This window comes from Phoxinus phoxinus (genome assembly GCF_949152265.1).
Source record: "Phoxinus phoxinus genome assembly, chromosome: 5".
Lineage (NCBI taxonomy): Eukaryota > Metazoa > Chordata > Actinopteri > Cypriniformes > Leuciscidae > Phoxinus > Phoxinus phoxinus.
In genome coordinates this window covers 7,744,302-7,771,840 of record NC_136880.1, presented here as the reverse complement: position 1 = coordinate 7,771,840, position 27,539 = coordinate 7,744,302, and the positions used below count along the sequence as shown (strand labels likewise).

At 46.7% G+C, this 27,539-nt stretch overlaps 2 protein-coding genes across 2 annotated transcripts in view; one reads left to right on the top strand and one right to left on the bottom strand.

Moving 5' to 3' along the window:
- The window catches only part of LOC306998452 (uncharacterized protein), a 460,366-nt gene that overhangs the window by 416,082 nt on the left and 16,745 nt on the right, over nt 1–27,539 (bottom strand). The window lies entirely within an intron of this gene.
- The window catches only part of cacna1eb (calcium channel, voltage-dependent, R type, alpha 1E subunit b), a 138,182-nt gene that overhangs the window by 106,238 nt on the left and 4,405 nt on the right, over nt 1–27,539 (top strand). Inside the window, exons 37-44 of the mRNA XM_079614372.1 lie at nt 10,961–11,057; nt 11,278–11,383; nt 13,286–13,393; nt 20,214–20,314; nt 20,576–20,622; nt 21,686–21,791; nt 21,922–22,012; nt 22,385–22,533. Coding sequence (XP_079470498.1) covers nt 10,961–11,057; nt 11,278–11,383; nt 13,286–13,393; nt 20,214–20,314; nt 20,576–20,622; nt 21,686–21,791; nt 21,922–22,012; nt 22,385–22,533 — 805 coding nt within the window. The remainder of the gene's footprint in view (nt 1–10,960; nt 11,058–11,277; nt 11,384–13,285; nt 13,394–20,213; nt 20,315–20,575; nt 20,623–21,685; nt 21,792–21,921; nt 22,013–22,384; nt 22,534–27,539) is intronic.

Sequence of the window (27,539 nt, the reverse complement as noted above, 5' to 3'; positions counted from 1 at the left end):
CCTATGCGCTGCCGGAACACAAACTTAGCTGTATTGCTTTGTGCAATCAGGACTTGCTTGATCTGTTTATTTAGACTGGCCTCAAGTGAAAAGTATTACACATCAGAATGTCGATGCTTATAAAGTCTAAAATTATTTTAGGCTAATGAAAGAAGATCTTGCAGTGATGGTTGCTTTCTCCAAGACTGGAATTTAAATGGAATTTCTCAAATTTAGCGAAGCCAGTGGATGACTTTGAGCAAATAGGTGTCCCCTGTAAGTAAAGCTGAAGGCCACATCCTTCTGTTTACAGGCTTTCAAGGGAAGGATGATGTCATGTCAGATGAAAAGGCGCATTAAGGAAGACAGGGCCTCGATTGTTCAAAGAAAGGTGGGTTTGTACGTGCCTACCCTAACATCCTCCTTTGTGGTGTTAGCATGTATCAAACAACGTGTATTAATGATAGGGCTGCAACTAAGGATTTTTATTTTCTGATAATCAATTATCCTGTTGATTAAAGAAGAATTGGAAAAAAAATCCAAGTCCAGGCACTCAATAGGATGCAAAAGTTAAAAAGCCTTTATTATTTGGGCTAAAACATTAAAACACCAACGGTTATCGGCCCACTGGCCGATCAGGGTGTTGGTAACAAACAGACAGAATAAAGCAATACTTATAGTTGCATTGGTTTCAGGTGTGCCACTCTGGCACTTGCAACACAAATTTTTGGCCACTAGAGGCAATAGTTCAGGTAATGTCTAATGCCAAAGGTTAAACCATACAAATACAAGGCAAAATAAGAAATCTCCAAGTGGAAAAAATAGGAGTAACACCAATACAAACATCTTGTGTACACTTGTGTTACCTGAACTATTGCCTCTAGTGGCCAAAAATGTGTCTTGCAAGTGCCAGAGTGGCACACCTGAAACCAATGCAACTATAAGTATTGCTTTATTCTGTCTATTTGTTACCAATACCCGGATTAAAGGCCAGTGGGCCGGTATGCGTTGGTGTTTCAATGTTTTAGCCCAAATAATAAAGGCTTTTTAACTTTTGCATCCTATTGAGTGCCTGGATTTTTTTCCAATTCTTCTTTAACATTTAATCCTTCCAAGAGCACCAGAGGATACAAGGGATACCAGCAGCGCTCCGGTTCCCCTTTGTCTATCCTGTTGATTACTTGGACTGCCTTATGTTTTCTTCCAACTGCAAACTGAGGGCTATTAAAACTATAAATCTATGAATGTAGACTATGCTATACAGTACATTATGTGGAAAAAGGGAAGATAAGATAACATCTCTGGTAAGAACTAGAATGTTATGCAGGAACGTGCCACTGAACTCTGTTTGACTAGATTGCAGATAGAAATCTAAACTAGCCAGGGCCTCAATCTAAGCGGACCTAGTGTGCTGCGTATCTGTCTGACGGAATTTGAACTTAAGCTCCATTTACACAAAGGACGATAACTATAGCGATAAAGATATCATTTTAAAAATCGTTCTAAAAATAAAATAAAAGCAGAGTCCACATCACAACTGTAATAATAGTGACACAGATAAACAATATCATTGGAATCACTTTCAGAACTTTTTTTTCCAGCTGATGAACAATACAAACATTGGCAGCCAATCAGAATCCATCCTGCTTAAAAGAGCTTGAGCATTAAAAGTGGTTTGGACACCAATACAGTGCTTTGCAAACGCATTTGTACCTCTTGATTTGTTTCACATCAACCTACACTTCATACACCATAATGGCAAAGCAAAAAACAGATTTGTCATAACTTTGCAAATTTATAAAAAATAAGAAACTGAAATAATTACATTGCATAAGTATTAATACCCTTATCTTGGACACTTGAAATATAGCTCAGGAGCATTCTAATTTCACTGGATCATCTTTGAAATGTTTCTACACTTTGACTTGAGTTACCCTGTGGCAAATTCAATTGAATGGACATGATTTGGAAAGGCACACACCTATCAATAACACCTAATGGCCCTTTTCCACTGCATGGTATGGTTCGAAACGGCTCTGGTACGTTTTTTTAGTACCACCTCAGTTTAGGTTCCAAGCGAGCCATACCGATAATAAAATGTGACGTGTAAACATTGCAGATCACTGATTGGTCAGAGAGAATCATCACTACCAGCACCTTTGGATTCGTGTCATTTGGATTTGACGCAACTATAACGATCAGTCTATAATCCCACCCACTTTGAAGCGGAACTATACTTTGACTTGGTTTGCTTTTCCGCTGCAGTTAAGTGAGCTGAGCCGTACCATGCAGTTGAAAAGCGCCATAAAATGCATATAAGAGCAAAAACCAAGCCATCGGGTCAAAGGAACGGCTTGCAGAGCTCAAGCAAAGGATTGTGTCAATACACTAATCTGGAGACGACTACAAAATAAATTCTGCTGCATTGAAGGTTCACAGAAGTAGGTAGCCTGCATAATCCTTAATGGAAAAAGTTCTGAACAAACAGGACTCTTCCCAGAGCTGGGCAAACTGAGCAATTTCTACGAGCATTTTGCAATATTGGACTAGCCTGGGAAATCCCTGACAAACTACTGGCAAATTTGAGATTTGCTCTGCAAGTCCGTCTGGCCAAGAGCCCATTCAAGCCCATTTCCAACTTTTCCAAATCGAGGCATCAATCACAAACGTTGAGGCGGGCTTTACTCTGATGATCGCTCTGATTGGTTTTAGGTCTATCCAATTGCACCCAGAGGCATTTGAGCGACGTCCGTTGGTGACGCCCCTTTGGAAATGGGCTGTGAATGAAGTTACAACTGAGAAGGGTCTGGTGTCAACCAGGATAATATTGCACATACATTCTAAGAATGCACATAAAAAAGACGCATACACTCAATTGAGGCGGATAAATGTTTTTATCTGATAAGAAGACATGCGCTTAAACTACGATGGAAACATATTTACCAAATAAATCCCTTGATTCCCTGCCTTAACAGAGGATGTTATGTAATAACTGTACTAACCAGCAGACCAGTTTTCATCACAATATTGGTCATAAGTTAAATCCGCTACTTTGGATGGAAACATAGCTACTGACAAAGGTTCAGCATGCACATCTAAAAGACTTGACAAATTAATAATAAAAACATTGTTGACTGTTATCATTATCGAGTAGTCGTTGCAAGCCTAATTCATTTGAAGTTGTCAACGTGAAAAAAAAATGTAATTGATTAATCAAGTCTTGAAGACACCTACATAGTTAACTCTAAGTTTGTGTTTACAGTCAGAGACTTGAACTTTGTAGCAGCTAGTCATTGATAGGTAAAGACCGAAAGCCAGACTTTTGTTGTTGTCTTATTCTGATGGTTTCAGTTTAATGTGAATTTCTCTACACCATACACCAAGGGCAATAGAAGGTAATAAATGTAATAACCTTCCATCCAAAAAAAATGGGCATAGCTGAGTTTACTTATTTTGAAGAAGTTTACTTACTCAGTTTAAGTTCACTTTATTATAATAGTACAGTAGGAAGAAGGAATTCATTCATCTATTTTACAGTACTGTAAAACTGTAGTTCCCTTTCGTTGTCACTTCGAGTTACGTCGAAATGACGACGAATGGGGTTCGCTTAGAAGCCTATCCTCTTCGAATATTAATAAAACGAGCCAATGGCAAGCAAATGCCATGGGTCTGCTGAATTTGCATAGCGTAACTCCGCCCCACTGTGTGGGTATATAAGGAAGTGAGCCGGCAACATGCAGATATGTTTTCGCTTTCGGAGCCAAGAGCATTCTTCACTCCACAAGCCATTCTGAGATCATCTCTCTTCACTCTTCGAGACGAGCTACTCTTCAGAAGTGTTGGTGTGACGGCGAATTCCAGCGAGCTTCATATTGCCTGCCGATCTGCGCAGTGGTCTGCCAGTCGTGTGTCTCTCCCTGGGCGCTTCAACACTGCTGTTTGAGTTTTATCTCTCTAAAAGAGCTGCACGCGGCGCGTCTTTTTAAAGACGGTTCGCCCGTGTGTTTCTGGGTGCGATACACAGATTAAATCAGCTGATGGGCACGGACGCTGTCTGATGTGTTTGGGCAAACGCACAGACAGCGTTCGTGGATGCGTCATGTTCTCATTGCGGGGACATGACCATCGCAATGTAACGATCGAGACTCGATGACCTCCTCGAGAGAGAGTCCCCTCATCCACACCCCGATCTATTCTCTCCGCAAGAGGGAATACTTCGGCTGGTGGCCAGGGTGATCAGAGGCTGCTGTGTGGAACCAACCCGACGATCTATCCTCGGTCCACACGCTCCTCTTCACATTGCAACCCGTGTGGTATCCGGATGAGATCGCTGACCAGTCCCGGCCAGAGGTCGCGGGCTGGTCCAGCATTTCATTCGATGCCCCGGCAGATGAAATCTTGTCTATCGCCGCATCACAAGGTGGGCGTGAGTACGCTGGAGAAGACTCGGCTGTGCTGCCTCCTCCGGGTGTGCCAGCATTGCCCGAGTCTGAACCAGAACTCTGCCATGCTTCCCCGGGCAGTCGCGAGCATTTGGGCTTGTGTGGAACCCTCCGCCATGTCCCAGGTGCTTAAAGCTGATGATCGGTTTTTGGGGACGCACCGGCACACGTCGGCCCGCCCCCAATTCCTTTCTTCCTGGACGTGCATGAAGAGGTCATGAGATTACTCAGCGGCCTCTTCCGCCTTCTCTGCCCTCGATGAGGTCGCGGCCAGTGGGTACACTGGGGTTCCCCCTATGGAGTGTTCTGTGGCAACACAACTGTGTCCCCACAGCGCCTCCACTGGCGTGGCGGCCCTAAGCACCCACCCACCCCAAAGCATGTAGGTTTTTGTCTACTCCGGTGGCAGAGATCTATAGAGCTGCGGGGCTGGCTGCCACCTCACTGCATGCTATGCCCATCCTTCAGGTCTACCAGGCCAGGGGTGCTCATTGCTAATGCACGAGGGTAGGGCTGGTCCAGGGCTCTTGCAAGAGCTGCGTGCCGCCACCGACCTCGCTCTACGGGCGACGAAGGTGACCACACGCTCCCTGGGTCAGGTGATGTCCACATATGTGGTCCAGAGACAAAAACTGGCTTAGTCTGGTTGATATGGGCGAGGCTGAGCGAAGCCGCTTCCTCAACTCCCCATATCCCAGACTGGCCTCCTCGGCGGCGCAGTCGAGGACTCTGCCCAGAGTTCTCGGCTGCCCAGAGCGGACTGAGGCTCTGATCCCGCGGCCAGCTGCTCAGCCGCCGGCTCAGCTGCCTCATTCCGCTCGCCGCCGAGGGCGCCCTCCTGCGACACTCCCTGCCGGCGCTAGCAGCACCCTTCACCCAGGCCGTGCCGTGGAGGTAGTCGCAGGAAGGCGCCCCAGCCCGTACCAGCCCCGCAGCAATGCGGTGCTCCCGTTACGGGCAGCTCAGAGATGGGTTGCAGTTCTTTCTAGGAGGTGGTTGCAGGGCCACTCCTTCCCCCGGTGGAGGGCCGGGGGAAAACCTCTTTTTCCAAAGAACTGTCTCTCCCATCTCTGAGCACACAGAGTTCTCGGACGACAGTGCGCGCCACCCTCGGGTCCCGCCACTCTCGCCCTCCTCTGTCACAGAGTTCTCGGATGACAGTGCGCACGCTCACGGGCCTCGCCACTCTCGTCCCCCTCTGTCGCCAGACCCCTGCCAGAGCACGCCCCTGTGGAACGCTGGTCCTTCCCTGGCCTCCTCTGGCAGGACGCGGCTAATGACCGTGCCCCCACACCGGGCCGCTATGCCACCCACGTCTGGGCCGGTCATTCCGCTTCGCTGCACCCCCGGGGGGACGTCTGTCGTTCGCATGACCCCGCTGGCACAGTCCGTGGGAGCCTGGTTAGAGCTTCCCCCCTGTCCCGCTGGCTTGCGCGAACCATCAGGCTCGGCTATGCGATTCAGTTCGCACGGTCTCCTCCCCGCTTCAGGGGAGTCCGCTTCACTATGGTCGGTGGCTATGCCCCTGTCATGAGAGCGGAGGTCGCCACCCTGCTGGCGAAGGGTGCGATCGAGACTGTCCCTCCAGCCGCGATGAGGTCCGGCTTCTACAGCCCTACTTCATTGTCCCCAGGATATCCGGTGGGTTACGGCCAATCCTGGATCTGCGCGTCTTGAACCGTTCCCTTCACAGGCTTCCGTTCAAGAGGCTCATGGCCAAGCGCATTTCGAATGTGTGCAGCCACAGGATTGGTTTGCAGCGATCGACCTGAAGGACGCCTACTTCATGTCTCCATTTTTTCTCGACACAGACCGTTCTTGCGGTTTGCTTTCGAGGGGCAGGCATACCAGTACGCAGTTCTCCCATTCGGGTTGGCCCTGTCTCCTCGCGTCTTCACGAAGGTCGTCGAGGCAGCCCTTGTGCCGCTACGGCAGCACGGGGTTCGCATCCTGAATTATCCCGATGACTGGCTAATCCTAGCTCACTCTCGGACCAGGGTTGCGAACACAGGGACCTAGTGCTCCGGCACCTAGCCCGTCTGGGCCTTCGGGTCAACTGGGAGAAGAGCAAACTTTGCCCCGTGCAGAGGATCTCTTTTCTCGGTAGGAAATTCGACTCGGTCGCCATGTGCACGCTGCTTACGAGCGCGCGCGCGCAGTCACTGCTGACTTGCCTGAGACAATCTGAGGGCAAGAGTGCGGTTCCACTGAAACTTTTTCAGAGGCTCCTGGGGCATATGGCATCTGCAGCCGCGGCAACGCCGCTCGGATTGCTTCATATGAGACCGCTTCAGCACTGGCTTTGCGATCGAGTCCCGAGGTGGGCATGGCGTCAGGGCACGTTCCGAGTACCAGTTACTCCGACCTGCCATCAGACCTTATCCCCGTGGACGAATCTCAGCTTTCTCGGGCCGGAGTGCCCTTAGAACGAGTTTCCAGGCATGTTGTTGTCTCAACGGATGTCTCCTCCACGGGCTGGGCCGCCATGTGCAATGGACATGCTGCCGCGGGCTCCTGGACAGGTCCCCACCGCCTATGGCATGTCAATTGCCTCGAGTTGCTGGCAGTACGTCTCGCTCTGCACCGCTTCCGGGCGCTGCTCAAGAACCAGCACGTACTAGTCCCATCAGACAATACCGCGACAGTAGCGTACATCAACCGACAAGCTGGTCTACGCTCCCGCCGTATGTCGCAACTCGCCCGCCACCTCCTCATATGGAGTCAGAAGCATCTGAGGTCGCTTCAAGCCATTTATATTCCGGGAGACCTGAACTGTGCAGCCGACGAGCTCTCACGGCTTCAGCCTCTTCCGAGAGAATGGAGACTCCATCCCCAGGCGGTCCAGCTGATTGGGATCAGTTCGGGGACGCACAGGTAGACCTGTTTGCCTCCCACGACTCGTCCCACTGCGCCCAGTTTTACTCCCTGACCGAGGGCACGCTCGGCACGGACGCTCTGGCGCACAGCTGGCCCCGGGGCCTCCGCAAGTATGCGTTCCCCCAGTGAGCCTTCTTGCACAGACCTGTGCAAGATCAGGGAGGACGAGGAGCAGGTCATATTGGTTGCGCCGCACTGGCCCACCCGAACCTGGTTCTCAGAACTTGTACTCCTCGCGACAGCACCTCCCTGGCCAATTCCTCTGAGGAAGGACCTCCTTTCTCAGGGACGGGGCACCCTTTGGCACCCTCGTCCCGATCTTTGGAACCTCCACGTGTGGCTCCTGGACGGGACGAGGCAGGTTTGAGTACCCTACCACCAGCGGTGGTGGCTACCATCACTTCCGCTAGAGCGTCGTCCACTAGACATGCCTACGCGTTGAAGTGGAACCTCTTCGTCTTTGGTGCTCTTCTCACTCAGAAGACCCCAGATCATGCCCGATCAGTGTCGTGCTTCCTTCCTGCAGGATGGGTTGGAGCGAAGGCTGTCTCCCTCCAACCTGAAAGTATATGTTGCCGCTATCGCCGCACATCACGATGCAGTTGATGGTAAGTCCGTGGGAAAGCACGACCTGGTCATCAGGTTCCTGAGAGGAGCGAGGAGAACACAGCCTCCTCGCCCTCCTCTCGTTCCCTCTTGGGACCTCTCAGTGGTACTAAATGCCCTGCAGAGTGCTCCCTTTGAGCCTCTGCAATCAGTGGAGCTTAAGTTCCTGTCAGTTAAGACAGGGCTCCTGGTTGCTTTGGCCTCCATAAAGAGGGTAGGGGACCTGCACGCATTTTCTGTAGACGAAGCGTGCCCGGAATTCGGGCCGGCCTTTTCTCACGTGATCCTGAGACCCCGGCCTGAATATGTGCCCAAGGTTCCCACCACTCCCTTCCGGGACCAGGTGGTGAACCTGCAAGCGCTGCCCCTGGAGGAGGCAGACCCAGCCTTGGCATTGCTCTGTCCAGTACGCGCACTCCGTGCTTACTTAGACAGAACGCAGTGTTTCAGGACCTCAGACCAGCTCTTTGTCTGTTATGGTGGGAAGCTGAAGGGAAAGGCTCTCTCCAAGCAAAGGTTGTCTCACTGGATAGTGGACGCCATTGCTTTGGCTTACAACAGCAGCAAGGTCGACCGTGCCCCCTTGGTGTGACGGCCCACTCCACCCGGAGTGTGGCCTCCTCTTGGGCTCTAGCGCATGGCGCCTCGCTAACAGACATCTGCAGAGCTGCAGGCTGGGCGACACCCTACACATTCGCCAGATTATAGCTATAATCTCCGAGTGGAGCCAGTGTCCTCCCGTGTACTCGCTTCAACCAGCCGGTGCTAGGACCCGCTCAGGTGTCTTCGCTTGCTCGCCATTCCACTCCACGGACTGGATACGTGCGATATTTCCTCAGGTGAGCCTGATAAGCCCTGAGTTCCTCCAGCGCTGTTGACGTCAACGCCAGAGTTATGCCTCCGGCAGCTTTCGCGTTGGCTAGGTGCCACCATGTGCATGGTTCCCCCTCTGGGCGACCCCCACGTGTGTATTCCACTGTAAGCCTCTCTCGAGCATGTGTCTTTCCCTTGGCAAGCCAGTCTGCCACCCCTGGGGTTGAAATACTCCACCCTACGGGCTGGACACCCCAGTGTTTTCCGTATGCACCCCCCTCCGGGTCATATGTTATTCTTAAGTCCCCCCTTCGGGCGGGCACTGATTGCATATTCCACTGAGATATGCTCCCAGTGTACCTTGGTATTCCTGTGTTAAGTAGGAGTCCTTCGTCCGTGCTAGTCACGACAGGGAGCTCAGACTTACGCAGGGCACTGGAAGACAGCCGAGGTGGCGTGATTGGACTGGTAACCCCATTCGTCGTCATTTCGACGTAACTCGAAGTGACAACGAAAGGGAACGTCTCGGTTACGGATGTAACCCTCGTTCCCTGAGTAGGGAACGGAGACGTTACGTCTTCCTGCCACTTCCGCTGTACCGCTGGAACAGCCGAGTTCAGCCTTGGCTCCTTCAGCGAAGAAACATATCTGCATGTTGCCGGCTCACTTCCTTATATACCCACACAGTGGGGCGGAGTTACGCTATGCAAATTCAGCAGACCCATGGCATTTGCTTGCCATTGGCTCGTTTTATTAATATTCGAAGAGGATAGGCTTCTAAGCGAACCCCATTCGTCGTCATTTCGACGTAACGTCTCCGTTCCCTACTCAGGGAACGAGGGTTACATCCGTAACCGAGACGTTACTGTAGTTTTGAACTCTAATTTAGTTTTTTTTCCATTTGTCATTTCAGTTTATTTTTGTATTCATTACTTATATATTTATTTATTTGTATTTAATTTTATTTTAGTATTCTTATAGGCTGTCAAAATGTTTGATATTGTATTTGTTTAATGATGCTAAAGGCAATAAACATATTAAGAACAGTCATATTAGTGGTAATAGAAGAGTATAAAACTGGTGGTATATGGTATGGTAGGGATGTGCCCAAAGCCATATACTATGTTCGAGAAAGAAAATGACGCATTCTATGGAGCTCCATCTTATATATGAAAAAAATATATAAGATGGGAGGAAAAAATATATGTTAATGATTTTTAAATTCGCAATGATCCCAATTATATAGGCACATCCCTAGTATAGGGGAAAATGTGTTCCTCTAGATATTCTGCAAATATACAGATGTACAAATAATAAAAAAGAGAAAGTGTTCTGAATAAGCTTTAATGTTAAGAGTGTCTTTGGTTTCTATGGACATTTGTGGGATCTTTTTTTTGTGGAAGGCTATAAAACAGTGATAGGGTAGAAAAGTTATTTATTGAGTTTAAACCTTGATATGTTGCTGCAGCTTTTGTTGTGCATTTTGGATATATGAGGTGTTTTAATGGAAAAAAAATCTTAACAGTGTAAAAATGTTTTACATTTTTATTGTGTATACAAATATGAATGTCCTATTGCTGTAAACATACCCCTCATATTTCACTTTCATAATGATCACATTAGTGTCCATGAACTCATTTAACTTCATATGTAGCATTGGCTGAATTTAACTCATTCCTGAAGTTTTACAGTTGAAGAGGAAAAATGTATGATCTGGTAATAGTAATGCTGAGCTCTTAGGCCTGAAAACAAAGTGCTGTGTTTCGCACCAAATTCCACACAGTCATATATGGTGGTGGCAGCATTGGTTTCTCTTCAGCAAGAGGAACTGAAGAGCTTTTTGACACCAGGTTCAAGATTACTTTAAAATCATAAAATGTATTTGGATAAAATTGTTGCTGCATTAGAGATTAGAACGGATCTCTCCAGGAGCAGGGTTAGCAACACACAGCAGTGGTGTTTTGTTCCTGAATTAATCAGTGTTTTTGAGTGAATCAGTTGAATGTATGATTCAGTGGTAAAGACAGTTAATTTCATTCTGGAGAAATGAATGACAAACCTGTTTTTAATCATGAAATGTGACATATTTCATAATATTGCTGTGTTTACATTTAGAATTTTAGAGGAAACAATGTAATGTTTCTTCATTCTGTAAATTAAACTGAATTATTTATTTCATTTGCTTCCAACATTAATTTTCTGTGATTCTCACATGAATGAACTTATGCTTTATTACCCTCCAGTGGCCGTATTCACTACACTGCCATGTATGAGATGCTAACCCACATGTCTCCACCTCTTGGATTGGGAAAGAAGTGTCCTGCCAAAGTTGCCTACAAGGTAGAAAAGTTTTATCTTGACAAATGCATAGCATTGTTTAATAGTTGAAGTTGCTGAGAGCTACTGAAATACAGAGAAAAACAAATTTATATTCAACATAAAAATATTTAATATATTTAACAAATTTATATTTAAAAATTATGTACGTACCAAAAATTCTTAAAAATCTGAGCATTTTAGATCATTAACATTTGCAACCATGCTGTGTTGCTATTGGCAGAGACTGGTGCTGATGAATATGCCAGTCGATGAGGACATGACGGTTCACTTCACATCCACACTGATGTCTCTGATCCGCACTGCACTGGAGATAAGAATTGCTAGAGGTCAGAACTGTGAATTTATGCTTAAAAAGTATAGTTTTCCCAAAAATGCTAATTTTGTCATCCTTTACTTACACTCATACTATTCCACACCTGTAAGGGTGCGTCTCAATCCGTTCCCTATTGGTGTGCACAAATTTGGGCACTGGTAAAGGACCCTGTCTCACTGTACATTGGTACACTGATGACTATTTCAGGCAACATGACAACACATTCACGCTATAAAATGGCACCATTGTTAGTTTTAATCAAATAGTTTTAATAAAATATTTTTTAAACAATTCCAATTAAAAATTATCTATATAATTAAATATTAAACATACAAATACATTTAAAAGGGGTCATGACATGTTTTTTTTATTTTATTATTATGTTCCCTTAGGTGCAATTATAGTATTACTATAGTTTTTTTTACAAAAAACTTTTAAAATGTAGTGATTTATGACCTTTTCCCACCCTGTTTCTCATCCTCTGATTCAAACAGTCTGTTTTGGGGGTGTTTCCCCTTTAAGAGTTCAGTGTTAACGTCCACTGTTATGATTGGCTAACGTCAGTGCCTATGCATCAATTATTAACGCCCCCAGCCAGAGGATTTGCGGATTCAGCGTATTTAAAAAGTAGTTTAAAGTTTTAAATACATTACTTACAGTTTGCGTCGTCGTTGTTGAGCCCAGAATAGTCGGCAAGGTCTTTGAGCAACAGTTTTCTGGCAAAGCCAGCATCATTTTGGGATTTGTTCTCAAAACAGTCATCCTTCAAATGGATTAACTAACGTTAAAACTAACACTGCCGTGACTGAGACGTCCGCAAAAAATAAAGTGCATCCATTTACCCCTGACGACTGGATCTTTCGCAGCGTATTCAAAGATGTTGTTTGTCCACAGCCAGGAACAGCACATCTGCGTGGCATCGTAATTTCCCTGTACACAGACCCACTCGCTGTCCGGCGTCGACTGAACACTTGTGAGGCGCGTAGCGCGCGGGCGCGACAATGATACAAAATGAGCGTAGTGCCTTGCGCTTTAAGCGTAGTTGTCTTGTGCTGGAGGCGGTCTATATGCAAACGCTGGTACGTCACTTCGTACCGTGACGTCACTTCTTACCATGGATCCAGAACGAGCTGTATTTAGAGCTTGATTAAATAAATGATTTGTTTATAATGTGGAGGACATCTTAAGCTATGAAACTTGCAGGACGTTTTAATGGTACAAAGACCTTTTATATACCAAAAGATCAAGGCAAATTTGGTTTCTCATGTCATGACCCCTTTAAGATTTAAGGTTGGTTTTAAGAAAAAAAATGTAGATCAAAAATAATTTTGAAATCGGATTGTGATTTCCAGAATTGGATTTGGATTGGATCGTAAGGGTGTCTAAAGATTCCCACCCTTTTTTGAAAGGGTGAGACTCCCTGACCACTGAACTAGGACGCTGAATGAGATGCATTCCTCTGTCAAACACAAGAATATTTGAAGAATATCCTGGCCACTCTTTTACATAAAATGAAAGGGAAATTGCTCCAAAATGACAAAATAGCACCACAGAAATATCAAGAAGTAATCTATATCAGTGGCAAACCAGCAAGCTAGTCCGTGGAGAATGAGAGAGATGGATAAACGGTCCAGGGTCGGAGCCAGGAGAACAGGCAGACAGGCAAACAGTCTAGAAGGGCAGGCTGGATTCAGTGGATAAAGTGAACAGACAAGGAAAACAAAAAAAGGCTGACAAGAGAAAAGGCTGGGTTTCTTGCAGACAACAATCTGGCATAAGGCATCCACTACATAAGTGACCGAAAGATTTAACTTACCTGTATATTTAATGAGGATACAGTCTATGTAGGTTCTCCAAAGTTTTTCAATAATCTATTACATTTATCTCTTATTTGAGACCATATGTTTCCTATCAGGGGGCGAGGACCGGCTACAGTTGGACATGGAATTGCAGAAGGAGATAAGTTTCACCTGGCCACACCTGTCCCAAAAGACTCTGGATCTGCTGGTACCCATCAACAAAGGTGAGACTCAGATGCAAAGTGAAATAGTAATAGAAGTTGTGAATTATACAATGGCCTTTTATGGGGGTCATAGAGTGCAGTCTTCAAGGAGAGTGTGCAAGCTAACCGACTTCAAATGTTCAAAAGGAGAGGATGCGAGGCTATAGTAAACCTAACATAAACCTAAAGCATGGATGGAGTCAGACATGCATCCAAACGTTCCTAAAGAAATCACAAAAACAACTTGGACCAAGTGACAGACAGTTTAAACACAGAGTATAATTGAGAATCTGACGAGTTCAGAGTTGTGTACTTGGTCTTAAGCTGGTATTCTCCAGATTGGGTCTTAACCATCTTGGACTACCTTCCAACTTTTGTTTGAAAGGTCTTTTTGCACTCTGCTATGTTTGTCTCCAGTAATGGATTCATTTGTTTAAAAAAAAATCTTTAAAAACAACCTCAGCTGTGCTATACAACAGCTCTGCCCCCACTAAAAATGATCATCTCCAGCTTTTTAAACCTTGGAGACAGTCTTGAGACTTCCTTTATTTGCCAGCTGACATGATTTATGTGCCTTCTGATGTGCCAGCATTCTGTTTATTTTTTAGTTTTAATTTAAAAAATGTATAATTAATGTCTGTCTGCATTTGTGCCCAGAACCACCTTGTTCACAACCTGTTACCAAACTAGGAGCAGATATCCTTCCATATAGAAAAATTACATGACACCTTTCCATTTTAAAACAGTGTCATGAGCATGAAAGTCTCGGTTACGGGTGTAACCCTCGTTCCCTGAGTAGGGAACGGAGGCGTTACGTCGAATGACGATGAAATGGGGTTCGCTTAGGAGCCTATCCTCTTCAAACAGTAATAAAACGAGCCAGATGCAGATATGAAAACATGCAGATATGTTTCTTCGCTGAAGGAGCCAAGCTGAACTCAGGCTGTTCCAGCGGTACAGCGGAAGTGGCAGGAAGACGCAACTCAGGCTACGCAACTTCCCCGCCTACTCAGGGAACGAGGTTTACATCCGTAACCGAGACGTTCCCTTTCGTTGTCACTTCGAGTTACGTCGAATGACGACGAAAAGGGGTTCCCAGTCCAATCACGCCACCTCGGCTGTCTTCCAGTGTCCTGCGTAAGTCTGAGCTCCCTGTCGTGAGACTAGCACGGACGGAGGACTCCTACTTAACACAGGAATACCAAGGTACACTGGGAAGCATATCTCAGTGGAAATATGCAATCAGTGCCCGCCCGAAGGGGGGACTTAAGAATACACATATGACCCGGAGGAGGGTACATACGGAAAAACACTGGGGTGTCCAGCCCCCAGGGTGGAATATTTCAACCCCAGGGGTGGCAGACTGGCATGCCAAGAGAAAGACACATGCTCGAGAGAGGCTTACAGTGGAAATACACATGTGGGGGTCATCCAGAGGGGCACCTAGCCAATGCGAAAGCTGTCAGAGGCATAACTCTGGCGTTGACGTCAGCAGCGCTGGAGGAACTCATGGCTTATCAGGCTCACCTGAGGAGAATACTGCACGTATCCAGTCCGAGGAGTGGAATGGCGAGCAAGCGAAGACACCTGAGCGGGTCCTAGAACCGGCTGGTTGAAGCGAGTACATGGGAGGACACTGGCTCCACTCAGAGATTATAGAATCTGGCGAATGTGTTGGGTGTCGCCCAGCCTGCAGCTCTGCAGATGTCTGTTAGCGAGGCGCCATGCGCTAGAGCCCAAGAGGAGGCCACACTCCGGGTGGAGTGGGCCGTCACAGCAAGGGGGCAAGGTCGACCTTGCTGCTGGTAAGCCAAAGCAATGGCGTCCACTATCCAGTGAGACAACCTTTGCTTGGAGAGAGCCTTTCCCTTCAGCTTCCCACCATAACAGACAAAGAGCTGGTCTGAGGTCCTGAAACATTGTGTTCTGTCTACGTAAGGACGGAGGGCGCGTACTGGACAGAGCAATGCCAAGGCTGGGTCTGCCTCCTCCAGGGGCAGCGCTTGCAGGTTTACCACCTGGTCCCGGAAGGGAGTGGTGGGAACCTTGGGCACATATCCAGGCCGGGGTCTCAGGATCACGTGAGAAAAGGCCGGCCCGAATTCCAGGCACGCTTCGTCTACAGAAAATGCGTGCAGGTCCCCTACCCTCTTGATGGAGGCCAATGCAACCAGGAGCGCTGTCTTGATTGACAGGAACTTAAGCTCCACTGATTGCAATGGCTCGAAGGGAACACTCTGCAGGGCAGTTAGAACCACTGAGGGGTCCCAAGAGGGAACGAGAGGAGAGCGAGGAGGATTTAGTCTCCTCGCTCCTCTCAGGAACCTGATGACCAGGTCGTACCCGGACTTACCTTCGACTGCATCGTGATGTGCGGCGATAGCTGCAACATACACTTTCAGGGTGTAGGGAGACAGCCTTCGCTCCAACCCATCCTGCAGGAAGGAAAGCACGACACTGATCGGGCATGATCTGGGGTCTTCTGAGTGAGAAGAGCACCAAGAGATGAAGAGGTTCCACTTCAACCCGTAGGCATGTCGAGTGGACGATGCTGTAGCGGAAGTGATGGTAGCCACCACCGGTGGTGGTAGGGTACTCAAACATACCTCGTCCCGTCCAGGAGCCACACGTGGAGGTTCCAAAGATCGGGACGAGTGTGCCAAAGAGTGCTCCGTCCCTGAGAAAGGAGGTCCTTCCTCAGAGGAATTGGCCAGGAAGGTGCTGTCGCGAGGAGTACAAGTTCGGAGAACCAGGTTCGGGTGGGCGCACCCAATATGACCTGCTCCTCGTCCTCCCTGATCTTGCACAGGGTCTGTGCAAGAAGGCTCACTGGGGGAAACGCATACTTGCGGAGGCCCCGCGGCCAGCTGTGCGCCAGTGTGTCCGTGCCGAGCGTGCCCTCGGTCAGGGAGTAAAACTGGGCGCAGTGGGACGAGTCGTGGGAGGCAAACAGGTCTACCTGTGCGTCCCTGAACTGATCCCAAATCAGCTGAACCACCTGGGGATGGAGTCTCCATTCTCCAGGAAGAGGCTGAAGCCGTGAGAGCTCGTTGGCTGCACAGTTCAGGTCTCCCAGGATATAAATGGCTCGAAGCAACCTCAGATGCTTCTGACTCCATAGGAGGAGGTGGCTGGCGAGTTGCGACATACAGCGGGAGCGTAGACAACCTTGTCGGTTGATGTACGCTACTGTCGCGGTATTGTCTGAACGGACTAGTACATGCTGGTTCTTGAGCAGCGCATGGAAGCGGTGCAGAGCGAGACGTACTGCCAGCAACTCGAGGCAATTGACATGCCATAGGCGGTGGGGTCCTGTCCAGGAGCCCGCGGCAGCATGTCCATTGCACATGGCGCCCCAGCCCGTGTAGGAGGCATCCGTTGAGACAACAACATGCCTTGAAACTCGTTCTAAGGGTACTCCGGCCCGTAGAAAGCTGAGGTTCGTCCATGGGGTGAAGGTCTGACGGCAGGTCGGAGTAACTGGTACTCGGAACGTGCCTTGATGCCATGCCCACCTCGGGACTCGATCGCGAAGCCAGTGCTGAAGCGGTCTCATATGAAGCAATCCGAGCAGCGTTGCCACGGCTGCAGATGCCATATGCCCCAGGAGCCTCTGAAAAAGTTTCAGTGGAACCGCACTCTTGCCCTCGAATTGTCTCAGGCAAGTCAGCAGTGACTGCGCGCGCTCGCTCGTAAGCTGCGCGCACATGGCGACCGAGTCGATTTCCATACCGAGAAAAGAGATCCTCTGCACGGGGCAAAGTTTGCTCTTCTCCCAGTTGACCCGAATGCCCAGACGGGCTAGGTGCCGGAGCACTAGGTCCCTGTGTTCACAAACCTGTTCCCGAGAGTGAGCTAGGATTAGCCAGCCGTTGAGATAATTCAGGATGCGAACCCCGTGTTGCCGTAGTGGCGCAAGGGCTGCCTCGACGACCTTCGTGAAGACGCAAGGAGACAGGGCCAGCCTGAATGGGAGAACTGCGTACTGGTATGCCTGCCCCTCGAAACCAAACCGCAAGAACGGTTTGTGTCGAGGAAGAATGGAGACATGAAAGTAGGCGTCCTTCAGGTCGAAAGCTGCAAACCAATCCTGTGGCTGCACACATTCGAAAATGCGTTTGGCCGTGAGCATCTTGAACGGAAGCCTGTGAAGGGAACGGTTCAAGACGCGCAGGTCCAGGATTGGCCGTAACCCACCGGTTTTCTTGGGGACAATGAAGTAGGGGCTGTAGAAGCCGGACCTCATTGCGGCTGGAGGGAGAGTCTCGATCGCACCCTTCGCCAGCAGGGTAGCGACCTCCGCTCTCATGACAGGGGCATTGGCCCCGACCATAGTAAAGCGGACTCCTCTGAAGCGGGGAGGAGACCGTGCGAACTGAATCGCATAGCCGAGCCTGATGGTTCGCACAAGCCAGCGGGACAGATTGGGAAGCAGGCTTCCAAAGACTGTGCCAGCGGGGTCATGCGAACGACAGACGTCCCCTCGGGGGTGCAGCGAAGCGGAATGACCGCCCCGGACGTGGGTGGCATACGGCCTGGTGTGGGGGCACGGTCATTAGCCGCGTCCTGCCAGGGAAGGACCAGCGTTCCACGGGGGCGTGCTCTGGCAGGGGTCTGGCGACAGAGGGGGATGAGAGCGGTGAGACCCGTGGGTGGCGCGCACTGTCACCCCTTTCCTGGGGGCTCAGAGATGGGGAATTCAGTTCTTTCTTTAACCACATTAGGGTGCTGCCCACCCGTGGGTTAGCAGCAGGGAGTGGAGAACAAATTATTCTCCCCCGGCCCTCCACCGGGGGAAGGAGTGATCCTGCTACCATCTCCTGGAAAGAACTGGTCGCCATCTCTGGGCAGCCCGTCTCAGGAGCGCCACTTGGCCTGGCGTTTAGCGGGGCGCGGGGCTGGAGAGGGCTGTGGCGCCTTCCTCCACGACGTGGCCCGGGTGAAGGCTGCTGCTGGGGCCCTCGGCGGCGAGCAGGCTGAGGTGTCTGAGCCGACGGCTGGGTGGAGGCAGCAGCGGGCCGTCGGGCAGAATATGTTTAATCGCCTCAGTCTGCTTCTGGGCGGTTAAGAACTGTTGGGCAAAATCCTCAACCGCTCCACCGAAGAGTCCAGCCTGGGATATGGGGGCGTCGAGCAAACGAGTTCGCTCGGCGTCTCTCATATCAGCCAGGTTGAGCCACAGATGTCGCTCCTGGACCATGTTAGTGGACATCACCTGACCCAGGGAGCGTGCGGTCACTTTCGTCGCCCGGAGAGCGAGGTCAGTGGCGGCACGCAGCTCATCAAAGAGCCCTGGGTCAGTCCTCCCCTCGTGCATGTCCCTGAGCATTTTGGCCTGGTAGACCTGAAGAGTGGCCATGGCATGCAAAGAGGCGGCTGCCTGCCCCGCAGCTCTATAGGTCTTCGCCACCAGAGTAGACGAAAACCTACAGGCCTTGGAGGGGGTGCTTAGGGTCACCACGAGAGGAAGCACTCTGCAGACACAACTGCATCGCAACAGAGCGTTCCACCATAGGTACCCCAGTGTACCCGTGGACAGCCGCCTGATCGAGAGGAGGCAAGGCGGAGGAGGTCGCCGAGCAATCGCGGGAAGACAAGGGTGCCTTCCAGGATTTCGTGACCTCCTCATGCACGTCCGGGAAAAAAAGCATTGGGGTTGGACGCGAACGTGAATCTGCGGGCGCACCCAAAAACCAATCGTCCAGCCGCGAGCGCTCGGGACAGGGCGGAGGGTTCCACTCTAGCCCGATGCTCGCAGCCGCCTGGGAAAGCATGGCCGTCATCTCGGGATCAGACTCGGACAATGCTGATGCGCCCGGAGGCAGCAGCACAGCCGAATCTTCATCTCCCGATCACTCTTGCCCACCTTGTGATGCAGCGATCGACATGGAGTCATCCTCAGGAGCGCCGAATGACACACGAGGACGATCCACGACCGGTGGCCGGGACCGCTCAGGTGCATCATCCGGTCGACTCTCTGGTTGTAACACTTGAGAGGGGGGTGTGGCCCGAGGAAGAATCGTCAGTTGTTGGTGCCACACCGTTACCCTCAGGTCACCCTGGCCACCAGCTGAAGTACCACCTCTATCACTAGAGGGGGTAGATCGGGGTGTGGATGAGGGGACTCTCACTCTTTCGAGATCATTGAGTCTCGACCATAGTGTCACGATGGCCATGTTTCCGCAATGGAAACATGAGTCATCCACAAGCGCTGCTTTGGCGTGCTCTAAGCCCAAACACGCAAAGCAGCGATTGTGCCCATCTAAGTCAGACAACAATCGACCGCAACCAGAAGGGCACGGGCGATGCATCTTTAAAAAGACGTGCCATGTGCTGCTCTTTTAGAGAGAAGGAAAATCCCCGCAGATGCTGAAGCGACCAGGGAGAGAACACACACACACTGGCAGATCACTGCTCAGATCGCAGGGAATGTGCACTCGCTGGAACTCGCCGTCACACCAACACCTGGAGGGAAGCTCGTCTCGAAGAGGAATTTAGAGATGAAACTCAGGAAGGCTTGTGGAGTGAAGAATTAACTTGGCTCCGAAAGCGGAAACATATATGCATGTTGCCGGCGCACTTCCTTTATACCCACGAGGTGGGGCGGAGTTATGCTATGCAAATTCAGCAGACCCATGGCATTTGCTTGCCATTGGCTCGTTTTATTACTGTTCGAAGAGGATAGGCTTCTAATCTAACCCCATTTCGTCGCCATTCGACGTAACGCGAAGTGACAACGAAAGGGAACTGCCTTATCTGTTAAAAGGTTGATTTGGTTGATGTAAATTAATCTGTTGTACTGTCATAATGACAATCTAGAGGTGTGTGCGTGTATCTTCAGACACAGACATGACCGTTGGAAAGATCTATGCTTCTATGATGATCATGGATTACTTTAAGCAGAGCAAAGCTAAGAAGCTGAGGCTACAGATAGAGGCCCAGGTATGGTGACATGACTGAATTATTTTTTTTTGCAACGTTCACATTTAGACAAATTTGTATTACTCATCATATCATGCTTTCTTATTTTGGTAAGTTTTTAATAAGGAGATGACAAAGTTCAAGAGGATAAATTTTAGTGATTTGTTAGAATAAATAATTTTTCTCTAAACATATTTTGATGTTTTGTATAGTTTGTGTACGTAAAGGCTTTGCATTTTTTCATAATTTCACAATAGGCTAATATGGTTTGCTTTTCTACAGAGAAGTTCCGCCCTGCAACTGATATCTCACAGCGCAGGATCAGCCCTGTAAGTTTTATTGGCTTCAAAGAAGTGTCATGTTTAAAATAACATACAATTGATCCATATCAATGTATATCAGTGGCGAGGCCAGAAATGTCGAAGTGAGTGGATCATTTTACAATGCATGGATACAAAATATTTAACAAATATGATTGGTTAAATGTGATTTATTGTCAGACAACAGTTTCATGATAACAACAAAATCCATTTATAAATAAAATAACCAATGAACAGAATAAGAATAATCTAAACAAAAAATGTCAGGGAAGCATCTGTCGTTAGCATCCAACACGCACCTAGAGTGGGACCCAAGGTGAGGAACCGGGGCCTGAGCTACATAGGGTATGAAGCCCGCAGCGCGTAACGAGGTGTAGGACTGAAGCTTTAGGAGTGTTGATGGACTCGATCTACTCCATCTCTGTTTTGATTATCGTTCTGAATCCCATCTGGATGTAATCTTTGATAAGAATGAGATTTTCTCAGCTTTTTGCTCTACATGTTTTTTTTTTTAATGAAACTTACCCACATTCAAGTGTTGATAAAAAAGGAATGCATGAAGCTAGAATAAAATGTTTTTTTTTTTTTTTTTTTGCTTAAAAGAAGAGGGCTGTTCTTTCTTTTGATATATTACATATTTAGAAATTCATACAACAAAATATTCTGGGGGCAATGAAACTTTTGAGAAAAGGATCAAAAATACTGCCGTGGAAAGAGTTAAATTAATGTTTTATGTCTTCATTTGATTGCCAGAAAAATTAAAATAGATAACTCAGAATTTCTGAGAATTTTTTTTTTTATAGAAATGGGAAAAAAAATTGCTTAATAAATAGTTGTTTTTATGAATTTAATTAATTAGACATGTGTTTTATTACTAAAATTGTATTTAAAAATTAAACCAGGAAAAAAAGGAAACCAGATTTTTTTTTACGGAAAAAAAAAAAATGGATTTCATAGGCCTCGACAATAGCATGTTATGTGTACTGCATATTGAAATAAGATTGTGATTTAATGGCTTGAAACCTTAAAGACCCACTATCTGTGTATGTATTAAAGTGGTTCTGTGTCCTAGGACCAGTGGAGGGTTTGTGGCTTTAAGCCCAATTTCACCACAGGAGCTGTTATTGCAACCCATGACCCAGCGCACAGACAGCAGTGAAGACTACGATGCCTCTCAGGTAACAAAACAATTTCTTATTCCTATAAATAGTTGACAGGGATACATTCAGATAGTATTACAACTTGTAAAAAGTAAAATACTGAACAATGAGAGAAGGAGATATTGACTAATGTGATGCTGATTCACAGGTTGATGAATCAGGGTTGAATGGCGTGTGGGGGGAAGATCGCCCACCTGAACATGCATTCAGAACCAGACACAAGAGCTACAAAGCTGCAGGTTGGTTACCGCATTTCCCGCGTAGAGTGAGAAGACGCCGCATAACTCCAGAATACACCAGCCAACGCTTAACCAATGAGTCACCATGCAAGAGACAAGAGCTTTTAAAATGCATGCTTGTACGTCAAGCACTGTAGGTGACGAGGAGGAAGTTCTGAGAGTGCATTTGAAAATATTATACCTCATGATATGAGCCATTTAACTTATCTCTCGCACATACTGTATAATAGCACATGAGAATACATTCAGTGTCAGATATCAAATTCGATGTGAATAACCAGAATTCAAAAATCCTTGCTTTAAGTCTTATTGAGTGCTGTAGATAACCTATGTGGACTATGTGATGTATAACATCTATTTTACAATTTACAGTGTCCCACTCAGACCAGACACAGTACATGGAAAAGGTGCGGGGACGACCAAAGGAACAACGGTTCTTACTGTCCCCAGATAAAAATCCAAACTCAAAATCACGTTCCCGCTCTCCCAGTGAGGTGCGCATACATGGGGTCACCAGACAGGTAAACAAACAGCTCAAAACTTATATTTGTAAAGGTTATTTCGCATGACTCGCATCACAGTGTCACCTTATTTTTTATGTTTACTTGAAGGACCTTGTTATACCTTTACAACGATGTAAAGCCAGAAACATTGATACAAGGAAAACCTGTGATTTGTAATCAACACTATGCTGTCCCCTGCTGGCCAGATACAATTAAGATAAAGCTGGTAGATGTGTTTGAAATGTGGTAACTGGTTTCTCTCAGAGTTAGTCAAGATTGGTCAGATGACCTAGCAGTGTTTACAGAGATAATACTTATTGTTTAACAAGGAGTACAATGATGCTTTTATCAATTAAATCGTGTTATAATAATGATTATAGTCCACTGCTTTGTAGTTTGTAGTAAAAAACTAAAAATAAGATAAAAAATTTAATGTTATGTTAGCGAGCATAGCCCAGAGTTCATATTGTAAAAGCACAATCAGTCTTTGTTTGCATTAGCCCGATGCATAAACATAACGTTTTTACAAAAAAAAATGCAGTTACGTTACTACGAGGTATTTCTCTATTCTTTAAGACAACTCCGAAAACAACGACAAACACTTCACATATCTCAATACAATTGTCATTGAAGACCTAGAAGCTAAACGGTGCTTACACAACAAACAAAATAATAATTAAGCATGCTACATAAAACATAAAAGCAACAATTATTAATAACACTTACAGGTTGTGATACGGAGGAGGAAGCTGATGCAAATACACTTAGAAATGAACCTTCCTTCAATATCAGCCGGCTCGCGAATCCAAGTTTGATTGCATTTAAAAAGCAATCGTCTTCAAAATGGCGCGAACAAAGCACAAGGCTCGGACTATACTTCTGTGGTATAGTTGTATATATGAATTGTAGCCACTTAGTCTTCAAATGCTCCTCCTTGGGCAGATGAAAAAAGTTGGCTTTTGAGTCGCACTTCAGAACACAGCGTCTCGTCGCCATGATATTTTCCCTGGCCTTGGAGCGCAATAAGTGGGCGTATCGTATTCAAATAACTTGACAAGTTGACGTCATCTAGTCAGAGAAAAAGCTTCGGTCTTCTAACGATTCATAAAAATGACTCCGAGTCGACTCTTACTTTTGAAAGACAATAACTTTATATACGGTGCACTTTCATATTTCAAACTTTGCAGGATGTTTTTGTTCACGTAGATCTATGTTACACACTACATGAAAGGTACATTTCAAAATTCCATAATAGGTGCCCTTTAATTTCAGAGAGACTGACATACATCTGCAACATCTTTCCCCCTCCAGCATGACAGTATCAATGTGCACAAAGCAAGGTCCATACAGATATGATTTTCTTAAGGAGCTTTCCAACAGGCAGTTTAGTCTGAAACGGAGCACGGTTCCCATGAGAAATTTGATCAATGTAATGCAGAGCTAGTCTCAGCCTCAGACATCACATCCACGCACCGTTGGCTGAACGTCTGATGCGTTTGGCACACAAAATGGGAAACACTTTGAGAGTTTCGAAGTTGTCATCCAATTAGTTGAATTCTCCAGGTTTTCAAGACGACGTGTATGTCTTTATTTGAAGTTTGCTGCTCCATTGTTGCAGTAAACTCGCACAACATTCTTGAATGGATCATTTATTAGATGTACGCCGGTCTGTTATCGTAGGCACATCGACTTTACACATTTCCATGAATGTTCAAAATGAACTGTAATTGGTTGCTTTAGATGTCGGTCAGACATGTAAGGTCCTTGGCCAATGAATGCTGCGATGTTAGTGAAAACAGTTTCACGAACTATGAGCAAGACCCCTTTACCCAACCTCACTGATGCTCTTGTCTTGTGACTAAATGGGAGCATCCAGTGCCGGCCCTGCCTCTACGCAAAGAACACAAGTTTGTGTAGGTCCTCCGAACCACCAAGGCGCCCTTGGTCTCAAAGATGATTTAAGTAGCGCATCACTATATAATGTAAACATGGCAGTCATATGCGGATTTAACTTTAGAGGAAAAAGTATTTTTAATACTGACTTGTCTTGACATATATGGCTATGGCTTTCAAACCAAGCTATCAGCAGAAAAATTAAAGAAAAAATGCCAAGAACGTGAAGCACAAGAACAAGAAAAATATACGTATATTTTAAATATTTTAAATTGTTAGACTTATTTAGTCTTGACAAACCATGCAATGAATTCTAGATAAAAAAAAATCTAGATTAGTCCACAGTTTTGTTAATTCCCATTGATGCAACGTCATTTTCAGTTTGTGTAAGTACACATCCATAATCAAAATTTGAATGTATAAGAAATAAACACGTTCTTGGTCAGTCACGCAAGCTGTCGTGAGATTCCTGACAGTGCTCTAAATACAATGCTCATTAGACTAAAGTCAGCAGAATTTAAGTTTATTATAAGTTTACATAAGTTTTCTTGAGTAAACTACATTTATCATGCTAATTTCGTTAGTAGTCATTTCAGCTGTGTTATATAGTTTTTCTAGCCATCACAGCTAGATGGTGCCAGAGCAAAACAATCAAAAAGCATTATATAGCTGTCAACCAAGATTTGGATATAATTTTACTTAATTGTTCTCATGACCAGTTTTGTCACGCTCAACAGCTGGAGTGCCCATGATAGTCACTAGAGGGTACTCCACCCCACATTCACAGACTCCATTACACATAATCCACTGTTCAGTTTCATCTTCCATGATTGTTTGCAGCTGTATCTCATTAGCCTCATTAGCTCACCCTATAGGGGATTATCACGCTGATACGTAGTACTTCCGCATTCAGTGATCTTTGTGCACTGCCACTTCCGGTGAATCACTCATCACTCTGGCGAACCCATGATGGACGACCCTAAGTTTATTTATACTGCATCCCTGGTAAATTTACCCAAAATAACTTTTTCTGACGTACATCGACTAACTGAACAAGTGCTACCTTGTTTTATTTTAAAGTTTGGCCCTTCATCCCGGCGAACCGCTTTAATCCACTTCTTCCTTAGACTCAGTTCAGTCGGGAATCCATGGAAACTTAAATAAGGTTGGCGTTGTTTGTTTGATTGACAAAGTGGAATAGAGCAGTGACATCTAGCCTTCGATTCAGCCATTGTTGAACTGCGCCGGAAGTGGACATGCACAAAGTTGAAAAATCCCACCCATGAAACCCGGAAGCGTGATAATCCCCTATAACAGGGGTCACCAAACTCGGTCCTGGAGGGCCGCTGTCCTGCAGAGTTTAGGGGAATTAAACACCAACCCCAATTGAACACACCTGAACCAGCTAATCAAGGTCTCACTAGGCATACTAGAAACTTTCAGGCAGGTGTGTTGGACCTGGTTGGAGCTAAACTCTAAAAGTCTCTTCCGGTTGACGATGGCGCCTGTGTTTGGCTTTGCCGCGTCCCAGATACTTATTTTAATATGCCTTTTAATGCCACTATTCCTGTCCACAAAAGTATCAGCAACCTTGGTTTACGATCGGCAATTGCTAATGCGAATTAGAGTTGAAATGACCGGTTGTATGGGTATCGATGATCCACCTCCATTACCACCCTGTGTTCGTTTGTACATACCTGGTCACAATCTCACGCTGCACTGTGACGGGAGAAGAAAGTCAGCGTACCTGCCCAAGAAGCGTGGGAACGGAGGAGGCGAGGGACCAGAGCATGATTCCAGGTTAAGAATCGCTGCTTATGGAATTACTCCCTTGCTGACTGGACGGACTGCCTGCTTGTGGATTGTAATCCTTTACTTTTCTACCAACCGGGCTTTGCCTGGCCTTGGATCCCCGAAAGAGCTTCCTATTTACGGCCAGTGTTTCCAGATGCGTCCGGTGGATTGCTGAAGAGACACCCACCTCCCCCCCACCTTGGCTGGGCCCGTCGTGGACTGTCAGCGCTTAGGACTATCGAGTGCACATCATCTGCCATTTCTGAAGACTCAGTAATTTCTTCTGTGAATGTGTGCTTGTTAAATGCCCGTTCTGTCACGAATAAGGCGCATATCTTGAATGATCTGATTGTAAGGCAAAATCTGGACTTTCTATTACTTACAGAAACTTGGCAACGCAACGCGGAATTTATTCATTTAAATGAGTTGTGTCCTGTTGGCTGCTCTTATATTGGATCCCCTCGTCTTTCTGGCCGTGGTGGAGGTCTTGCCATGGTATGGAGAGATAGCTACCACTGCCAACTGGTGAGCGTGGAAACTTTTTCCTCTTTTGAACTTCAAATCACGAGAATTGGTTGGATAAAGCCGTTCTACTGCATCCTCATTTATCGTCCGCCTGGTCCTGCTGGGCAGTTCTTATCAGAGTTTACGGACTTCATGTCATCTGTTATTAACTTTGAAAAATGATTAATGGTTGGGGATTTTAATTTTCACACTGAAGTTGCTGATAATCATGTTGACTGATGTCCTTTTTTATTGATAAGGAGCAGTCTATTAGATTAAATATTCTGCATGGACCACACTTTATTGTCGATGATATTCGTTCAGCTAGGCCGATTACCATTGAGTCTTTTAAACCAATCACTCTCTCAGATTTGCTAAATTTGATTAATAAAATGAATATATCCTCTTGTCCACATGATATTATACCATCTTCATTATTCTTAAAAGTACTCCCTGCAATTGGTACTAGTATAGTGGATATTATCAATTGTTCACTGGCCTCGGGCTGTGTTCCGTCTTATTTTAAACATGCCACTATTCATCCTATAATAAAAAAGCCTAATTTGGATCCAGCTGTTTTAAAGAACTATCGGCCAATTTCAAAGTTGCCATTGCTGTCTAAAATTCTAGAGAAGGTTGTTGCTAATCAACTCACTGCTGTATTAGAGAACTTGGAATTGTATGATAAATTTCAGTCAGGATTTAGGAAGAGACACTCGACTGAGACCGTTTTACTGAGAGTTAATAACGACCTTCAAGTGGCATCGGATGCAGGCCTATGTTCAGTGTTGGTACTTTTGGATCTAAGTTCTGCCTTTGATACTGTGGATCAC